Genomic DNA, 9813 nt, shown 5'->3' with positions numbered 1-9813 from the left:
GTAGCATACAATGCAAGATGGAGAGTTAACTTAGTTAGGTTGAATCAGAGGTAGGTTAGTTTAACCATAATGAGTTAATTTAAGAGTATAGTTAGGTTTGAGGATAATTTATCAGTATGGTCTACGGTGTATATAATTAGCTGATAGTAATTAGGTTGTATTTGGTTAGTGGGTGTGTGTTCTTCAAATACATAGACACAGTAACACACATCTATCGTGCGACACAAATTTTGAAAGACATGATGACAAACAATTAGTTGATGGTGCTAGTGGAGGAAGAAATGCAGTGGATTAGGATTTTAGAGTAAAATTGGTATTTTTTAAAATTATTATATGTAGTGTTCAATTGTGGTCTATAATTACTAAACAAGTTATAAGAATTTGTGTATCTTTTATATCTGTCTTTATTGTTCATGTCTTTGTATCCATATCTCACACTCTAGTTAAGCCAAACGCAGCCAGTGTGTAATTGATTCTGTTACTTGTAATCATTTTTCCCTACTCAGAAAATCCTTATTCTTTCTGTTCTCTCTGTATTCTTCCTCGCACCTTTCTCTTCTACCATTTCATTTCCCTTTTCTCTGCTCTAGGCTTGATCAGGAACACAATTTCACAAGTTGACTTTGACCATTTAAATACTACAATCTCAACAATTTTGATTACACTGATTAACAAAATTGAGCATTATCATATGAGCAAAAACAATTGATCACAAAACACCTATAAAACAGAACACTGAATATTTTCCATGAAAAGTTGTATGACTAAACCTCTATATATTAAATAACTTAACACTAATCTAACCTTGCATGCTTTGAGAAACCAGAGCATTGAAAAAACTTGCCTCATCCATGCCACATAAATAATTAAATTCCCTAAAATTCACCTCTAAGATGATCCAATTAAAACACAAAAATTGCTAACTAATACTTGCATGTGTCCATCATCATCATCATGTATTATAATGGTTGTAGAATCTGATACTTTGTAGTAACATCACATGGAATTTGATCCATATGAATCACAACCCTTCATCAATTTCACATTTCGTGCTCTTGCTTTTTTTCTTGGATTTCGATTTACTCTGACACAATCTTCTCACCTTCATCATTTTCTTTAGACTTTTTGCCTTCTTTGCTATGCTTAGATCTTTTCTTCCTCTCACTATCTGTAACGTTTCCTTTGTTCTTTAAAGACTTTTTCCTTTTCAAAGATGGTGCTTCAATCCCTTCCATAACACCGATCTCATTCACAGATTGCTCCTTGCATGGTAGATCTGCCCCTTGGGGTATTTCTGCTTATATAATGAAAATTTACAAAAATAAAGAACTGCTACCCAAAACAAATAAGAAATCTTAAAATAAAGAAATTACAAGTCTTAAAAAAGTGAACTTTTTTGCATAAAAAGGCTAAAACAAACACACCTAGATTAAACAGATATTATTGGAGTGAAATTTTGAGTCTTATTAGTAAGATTGATGCCAACAGCTGCAGGCCACAGCTCCTAAATCATTGTTTCATTCCAAAGCATGTCATTTAATCAGATTAACAATGAGGTATAATATTAGAGGATTACTCAAGGCATCATAACCTATGATCATCCATGTCTTCTGTCCATTTTTTCTTCCCAAAAGAAAAAACAACAAATGTAGAACTCAAAATATAAATAAAATAAGAATGAAAGTTACTAACCTTCAACAGTGAAGCCGGAATCAAAAACCACATGCAAAAGATGTTGCTTAAGGAAAACCTACAACCAATGAAAATTAACAAAATGATCATTAAAAAAAAATATTTTCCAGTGGCATACACATACAAGCATCATGAACATTATACAGCATACAGCAGTGGACAAAGAAAGAAGGCAGAACACGCACAGAAGAAAGAAGCTGCCTAGTCTTTGTATCCCAAATTCGCAGATAGCTGTCCAATCCTATACAGAAAGAGAGGGTGGGAAAATGATATGGACATTAGCAGCAGGGCATGGCAAATTAAGTTGATAACCATTTTTGAACTATGAACCATTTAACCTCATCTACATTTATGTACAGGTTAAGAAGAGATGCTCACCACATGAAGCTACCACAGGAAGCTCAGGGTGCCTAACTATGGATCTGATGCTTCCCGAGCACTTCCCAGTAAAACATCCTAGCAATTTACCTGTAATATAAATAAGCAAATAGAGTTCATAATAATAATTGCAAGATACAGTTTAACTCAATTGCACCTGTTGATAATTGTCTAAATACCAGCAACAAAGCAATATTGATTAAATTTGGGACAAGGATTCTATAAAACAAAGGGCAAAGAGTTTTCACCCTAGTATAGAAGCAAAACTCATTTCCAATTTATAAATCAAATGGTGAAACCCCCTATTTTACTATTCTCTAAAGTGCAATCTTTAGAAGAGGATCCAAGTTCCATACAACCACTACTTGTTCTCACCGGACCTCTTTTACCCCCCCCCCCCCCCTCTTTTTTTTTTACATAAATTACAGTGATATTGTGGCTCCTACAAGTATGTAAATGCTAAAATTGAGACGTCTCTCTCAATCAGTGGGCTAAAACAATGCTAGAATTGTTTACAAGAAATAAGTAGAAACTAGAAACCATCTCCTAAGCTTTATCAATAAATACATAGCATACTCAAGCTGAAGAAGACGATAATCAAAATAGCTTCATGGTTGGGTTTGAGGGGAAGAAGCAAACAAGCATAATAGTCATACTTTGGGCATAAAAAATGATAATTCTCTTTTGCTTGGTTGAAGAGGAAATTGGAGAGAAACAAAAGGAATAAGAGAAAATGGGAAGAATCTGACATTTACCCTTAGAATTGTAGAGAAAATAAGGAGGAATTGTATGGGGGCTGCAATAAACCTTTTCTCTACTTTCAGAAAATTAGAGAGACTGAGCCACATATGCAAAGAATATCGAATCTCATTGATTAACAAAGATTTTATTGCATACATGTATGCTAATTAAACAACACTGTAATCACTATAAATAAATTTCTAACAAACAGCCCATGATATGGGAAGTACCTGTTCGTATATCAAAAGAAGCCATGTCACCAGACCCATTTCCTACATAGATTGAATTTCCATCTATATCCTCTGCTAATGCTTTAATTGGTGTCTCACGGAAATCAAAAGAAAGAACAGGCCTTCTCTGTGCAGAGATGTCATAAAGGCGAATCTGTCCAGTTTATGTTAAAAGGGTAATGAAAATGAGTAATAAAGTGTAGCTGCTGGAAGCAATGCTTCCTTATGCATTGTAATAGAGGTGTGACAGCTTAATAAAGTCGACGCATTACACTTTAATCATATGGAAAACAGAAAGTTCTCATCCCGAAAAATCCTTGAGGTTATTCCAAATATTTGAAACCTTTCTCTTTTTATTTATGCAACACAATGGATGCGGAAAGAACAATGGAGCATTTTTGCGGAAACACAATACTAAAAACTCCCTGTTGATTTCATCATTATAAACAGAAACAACAAGAAGCACATTTATCGCTTGAAGGAACTTAATCACTGAACTAAAAGCATCGCAGAACAGATTATGCAATCCTAGCAAACTATTCTTACATAAACCTTGTGGAAACATGTTCTCCTCTTCAAAGTGTATGGTTTCTGACTCTTGCACAAATTATTAATCCTTGTCAAGAGTATCAGAAGGGGAAAAAATATTTTATTTCTTACTAGTTAGAGATCAAAACCAGTTTGATAAAATGAAGAATTGACTTGTTAAAATTACCTGATGGCTGTTGGTGCCAGCAACAAACTTCCGATGGTCATCTTTCCTTAGAAATGCGGCCGATGTAAACCAGGTTGGTGTGAATATTCCAAGGCTGTCCTTGGGAGGCTGCATAGGTCAAAATAATTGGTATATCAAGCATGGAGGGGGAAAAAAAAAGTAAAATGTGCCAACCATGATCTAGGGGAAAATAAATTAACAAGAAAAAAAATGAAAAACTTGGAGTTGAAGAAAAGACTTACAGATTTTGCATTCCAAATCTTACTGTAATTGTCAAGATCCCAGAGATTAACCTCAACACCTTTCCTATAGAAAAAGTAGTAATTTAATATTGCTCTGGCTAAATTTTCTCTATAACAACTATACAGTTGGTAACGGTTTTTCAAATTCACGAAAGTATGAGGCAATGTGTTAAGAGAGAGAGAGAGAGAAAGACAGAGAGGTAAATACAATCTGTCATGTAATTGACAGTGTGACCCTTTTACAATAAACTAGCCTCATGTGCTTCATTTATTTTTCTGTTTCTTTTTTTTTTATTGGGTAAAGAACTAAAGATGATTGATAAGTTAGATTACCACTAAAAAGGATTACTATTTTTTAGATTATTGGTAACATAACAATACAGACTACAGAGTTAATCTAACTGGTAATCTGTAATACCCTGTTAGGTATATAATAAAGATTACTAGTTAATATAAATTTTTTACCAATGTATCCTAAAGAAAAAGTAACAGAAATAATAAATTTTTTAAAGCTTTGAATATGCAATTGGTCATAATTTAGACTACGATTATTATCGTTTATTGATTTTAAATTAAAATTATCATGTTTTGATATTGAGTACATGTATTTCTATAGAAGAGGTTTATTTTCTATCTTGGAGGGACTTGAATAATTTGTAGTTTTTGGGAGTTGAAGGGTCTCTGTTATAACCCCTCTCTACTGTTGTAATTTAGTTTTTCCTCTTTTCAGTTCCCTTTTTTACCATGATAGGTGAACTGTCTTGTATTTCGTTCCTATGTTTTAATCAAACCTAAATAAATAAATTATTTGAACACTTTTTTAGTACCCATATGCATTCAACATAACTTACAATCTTTTATGCGAAACTGATGCAAGTCATAGATACTCACCCTCCAAATAGAGCAAACTTCTCACTTCCGTCCACCTTGCAACACTCTATGCTACCACTAGCACATACATTCCATGCTTTTGAAGAATCAAGACAAGAAGATTCTATCGATGAATCAGTAATATCAATGGACTTTACGCTTGCATTCCCTTTTGATGTGCATGTAAGTAGCGTACAAGGCCTAAGACCAATCACAAATCAGAGTATGTTCAGAAGAATTCAAATAAAAGTAAACGAGTTGACAAAACACATTGGCACACATACATACATAAATAGACATGTACGCACACAATTCTAGAGCTTAATGCAACTTGAAAATTAGAGAATGAATTGTGTGCATGAGAGATAACTAACTATTAGCTTGCAAAATCCCATCAACATCAACAGTACACCATTGCAGCAAACACTAAATTATGCAAATGTGACCATGTAAAAAAGGATGTGAGTTACAAGGAAATATACAAAATAACCACACCAGTGCAGGACAACAGGTTAGACTCATTTCAAGTGTCTGGTTTTGATTTAATAAAGAAATAACCCCTGAATATACTTTTGAAAGAAAGATGTGATACAAAACCCAAGCCTAACCTTTTATAAATTATTTGGGCTAATAGCCCACTAATAATAAGATTTATAATCTAACGACCAGCAAGCAGGATTACATGGAAGAGGGATATAAATCCACAAAGCAACCTAAATATGTGACTTAAGTCTCGTGTAGGGTCTCCTCCGTTCACAGTTTCATAAAACAAGGCCAATATGAATTAATTATTCAGTAGGGGGGAAAAAAATCAGTGTGACTATTGCCCTTATATAGAGCACAACCAAAATACAATACATGCAAGAATGAAAGACAAACTTAAACTGTCAAAAAGCAGTGATTTATATACCTTGTAGATAACTCCAGATTTGCTTTTGCAAATAAATGCAAACCAACAACATCAGACTGAAGATCCAAATCACTAGAACTTGAAATTGTTGCCTGTAGATCTCCACTTACAGGACTCAAAATCTCAATCTGTACATGTGGAGAGAGAGAGAGGGGTACATCAACATTTAAACCAAACTTGTTCTGTAGTCACCAAAAATAAAAATACCACAGCCTCTTCTTACCTGGCCATTTTTCCTAGCTACAGCTAATAACTGCAACACCAGCAACGAAAAAGAAAAAGGAGATAAGAAAACAATGAGAATCCAGCTTTTCTGCTTCACATCTTCATTGTCAAACTCAAAAGAAAATTCTACCAAACAGATAGGACAGAAACAATGATTAAGGTAGTGAATGCTATGTAGTTTAGTGCCAAAAAAACCAAAGCATCTTCATATTAAAGAGAGAATGCCAAAGTGGAGTTGTCAAACAAGATAAGATAAGATTAGACATTAGAGTGGTACTTATTAAGGAAAAATAATGGAAGCTTTCCTAATGTGGTTTAGTCATGGAAGAAGACTAGTAGAGGCTCGAACAGGAAAAGTGAACCAAAATGAAGATAGTATAAAAGGGGATCAAGGAAAACCCAAGAAGCAACCTTATTCTATATGCTTTTACTTCAAATTTGGTTTAGGGTAGAACCAGAAAAGGTGAACTGATCCATGTAGTGTAGCCAACCCAAATGGTGGAAATTAGTTATTATATTAGTGTCGGAAAATAATTACAACTAGTCAATTACGTCCGTATAAGATTCTCAAAAAGAAAAAAAATTCATAAAAATATCAAATTTATTTAATCATTACAATAAAATGATGGGCAGTGGTGGACACGCACACAAAGATAGTATGATGCAATGTGCAGTTCTTGATGAAAAATGAAGAGTAAAGCCTGACCACATCACTAATAAACTATTAATTAAGGACAAATCTCCAAGGCATAAAAACAATAGATTAAACTGAAATACACTGCCTATCTATAAGACAAGTATAGTGTGGTTTGCTTTAGACTCAAAAATGACCTATGCAGAGCCCCAAAGCTTAGTACTCAAGGAAGTTGCTATATCTGATTTTTCAAGCGATCACACAGCCCTGCTAAATTCCTACACTCATTGTTTCTTAGTTTTGTGTCATTTTATCTTCTTTTCATAACTCGAGGTAGCTTAACCTCACCCTATTGCAGTTCACACTTATATTTTTAACATTACTTCTTTTTGAAAACAAAACCCTAGTAGCATTAACAAAAAAGCGGAATACTGAAAAGCTAAATAGAAATGGAAAGATATTACATTCCAAACTATCATTAAAATAACTATGTAAACTCAAGGGATTACTTAATCATTAACTAACAAAGGGCAAAAATTATTCAAGCAAGCTGCCAAAACCTAAAACACATGTTATCCCATGGCAGGTAAGGCTAAAAAGCAGATCTCACATATCGAGAATCAAACTAAAACAGCTAACCCGTTGAACAAACACATTGAAGGAGGGGAATTACAATTTCCTTTAATTGTTTCCCACCTTTTTATCATAAGTTTGTTTCTATATTCATCTCTATGGACATGTTTATTGACTTCAACGTTGAGAAACAAAATGAAAAAAAGAAAGAAAGAAAGGTATGCTCTATGTATGAAGCACAGAGACACCAGGTCACCAACTACATGAGGTGTTTGTGTCTGACACGTGTCAGTATCCAACACTCAAAGACACTCTTAAATCTTAATGACCATACATCATACGTATTATTACAAAATTTTCAAACAAACTAAGTAGCAATGCTGAGAATGTTTGAAACAATTTTGGCCAAGTCTACATAGTAATGAATATTTTAGTGCTTGAATAACACATAAATTTCCTACTATCTACAAATTTCGGTGTTTAGGAGTATCTTTGTATCTGTGTCATCATTTGTGCACTCTACAAACAATGCTACAAGAGCAAAGACTGAGAAATATTGTATTGCAAGAAAACACATACCGGGTTGGAATGGCATTGAATCATTGAAACAGCCATGATACCTTTGGATGAATCAGGCTCACCCCACCTCTCTACTACCCTTGGAGCTCCTTGCTTATCACGAGCCTCCAACACTAATATCACCCAAAACAAAGTAAAAGCTAAGTAAATTAGTAAAACACACAAGAAAACTCAAAAAAATAAAAATAATAAATAAATAAGGAAGAAGAATCACCTTTGATGAGACCAAGTGTATCGAAGGTTAAAGCCCGAAGAGGAGGGCATCCAATGCAGTCCACGGTGGTTGTACGAGGCATTTTTTAAGCACTCTTGTTCTTTTGAATAAACTATGTTGTCAATGATGAATGGCGTTCTGGGAAGAGAGTGCCGCTGAGGACGGGAGGAGCGTCGTGCCGTCCGCTGCCACTGTCTTCCCTTTTCTGTTTCTGGAGTTAGTGTCCTCTCTTCTCTCTTTGAGACGTTTGTTGCAACTATAGTTATCAGAACTGATCCAGCAATTGACCCATTGATCGATCATATATATATATATATATATAAGAACACCAAACGCAAAATATTAACTAATTAACTAACAGTAAAGTGGAACTAAATCAACAAATTAACTAATAAGCTAAGTTTAGCTTTTTTCTTTTTCGATACCTAATAAGAGAGCTCAACTACAAGAGGAGGACTCTTAGCTGAACAATTATGCTAGTCCAAAGAAAGTTCAGAAATTGATAACACATACACCAAGGTTCCAAGAGAACACAAACTAACACAAGTAGTACTAGTTTCTGCAGCAGCATCTAGTCGTCCCTCCCCATTACACATCATACCCCAAATCTCTTCAATATAGTTCCCTTTCTTTTTTATCCAACAACCCCTCTAAGCTTGTATTTTCCATTGATGCCTCAATTTTCGCTTGCCAAATGTGATGCAGTTCACATTCTTTTTAATTACCGCCGCAGAATCAATACTAGTTACTTACCATTAACCTCAAACATATGTTCATACTCACCAACTAATATTCTTTGGCATTGTCATCTTCCTCTTATTAACCCCTTCCCGGCTCCCGCCCCTCCACTCTTTGTAATACCTTCTCTAGTTTTCACCTTTTCGCTATTCAGAATCTTCTCCACCGTTTTCTCTTCAATTCCCCACAATCAGTCCTACTCTGTTACACACAATTCTTCTCCGTTCCTTCCCCATTCACCTCATCTAATCCTAGCCTTCCACTTCAAGTTCGTTATACTAGTTTAGAAAAATGCCTAAATCAACTAATTAGCTAAATTAAGTAGGAAACAAAAAAAAAAAAAAAAGAGAGAAAGAACTCACCAGAGGTGAGCAGAGGCACAGAAGAGAAGCACAAGCAGAAACAGAAGCGGCAGAGGGAGACGCGGAATCAAATTCACGGGAAAGACAGCAGCCAGCTGCGGCGGAAACAGAAGCGGAGGCAGAAGGCGAACCAGCGGCGGCAACTGGCGAACCAGTTCTCTCTTGGTCTATTGCGAGTGGAAGGCTAGGTAGTGTGACCGTGCTTTGTGAGGCAGAGGCTGACGATGGAATTAGTAAATTAGGGTTTTTTTTCAACATTTTTTAATGAAAATTGAAAAATATCAGACCTAGTTAAAATTTTTACATATGGAGAATTTCTCGATGAAATACGAGAATTTTTTTTTTTTTGGTCACTTACGTTTTTTTGTGACTAAATACGAGAATATTTGATCATTGTTGTGAAACAACTAAATAAATAAGAAAGATGTAATAATGTAATATAATTAGATAATTTTAATAATAATATTTACAATGATGACTATCTCAATATAATAAGAATGATTAATATATCTACTAATATTATATGTTGTAGTATATGAATAGAAAAGATAATAGAACTTTGTACGTAGTAAGAGAGAGAAGATTTTGTATTTTGTATTGTGTGTAAAATGCATCTGACGATGCTTGCTATTTATACATGTAAGGTGATTCCACTTTTAACCTTCATTTATTGCTTTTTATCTTGTAAAGAGATTCATTCAGTCTTGAAA

The 9813-nt window shown here is 34.4% G+C and overlaps 1 protein-coding gene across 2 annotated transcripts; it reads right to left on the bottom strand.

The window, feature by feature from the left end:
- Positions 1-608: 608 nt before the first annotated feature.
- Positions 609-9376, bottom strand: LOC107625103 (Transducin/WD40 repeat-like superfamily protein). 2 transcript variants are annotated; one of them, XM_088501015.1, is made up of 14 exons: positions 9104-9373; positions 8004-8274; positions 7790-7902; positions 6002-6031; positions 5779-5906; positions 4890-5069; positions 3999-4062; positions 3757-3864; positions 3042-3195; positions 2071-2160; positions 1878-1933; positions 1693-1750; positions 1425-1504; positions 609-1294 (listed from the first exon to the last, which is right to left on the bottom strand). In XM_088501015.1, exons 2-13 carry the CDS (start codon positions 8083-8085, stop codon positions 1467-1469), a joined length of 1101 nt encoding a protein of 366 aa, XP_088357141.1. In that variant the 5' UTR covers positions 8086-8274; positions 9104-9373; the 3' UTR covers positions 609-1294; positions 1425-1466. The 2 variants fall into 2 exon arrangements, with proteins under 2 accessions (XP_088357141.1, XP_088357140.1); XM_088501014.1 differs by lacking the exon at positions 1425-1504 and having other exon boundaries at positions 9104-9376.
- Between the last annotated feature and the right edge of the window lie 437 nt (positions 9377-9813).

The sequence above is a fragment of the Arachis ipaensis genome, chromosome B1 (assembly GCF_059453495.1).
Source record: "Arachis ipaensis isolate K30076 ecotype BB chromosome B1, ASM5945349v1, whole genome shotgun sequence".
Taxonomy (NCBI): domain Eukaryota; kingdom Viridiplantae; phylum Streptophyta; class Magnoliopsida; order Fabales; family Fabaceae; genus Arachis; species Arachis ipaensis.
This window is presented reverse-complemented; position numbering and strand designations above follow the sequence as displayed.

Bases quoted from the DNA above. Each gene is read 5' to 3' on its own strand.
- LOC107625103 (XM_088501014.1), bottom strand. From the start codon at position 8,085: ATGCCTCGTACAACCACCGTGGACTGCATTGGATGCCCTCCTCTTCGG. The intron at 3,865-3,998 runs GTAAGTCTTTTC...TGACCTATGCAG, and splicing joins AGATTTGGAATGCAAAATCT to CCTCCCAAGGACAGCCTTGG. The intron at 1,934-2,070 runs GTGAGCATCTCT...CTTTCTGTATAG, and splicing joins TCCTGTGGTAGCTTCATGTG to GATTGGACAGCTATCTGCGA.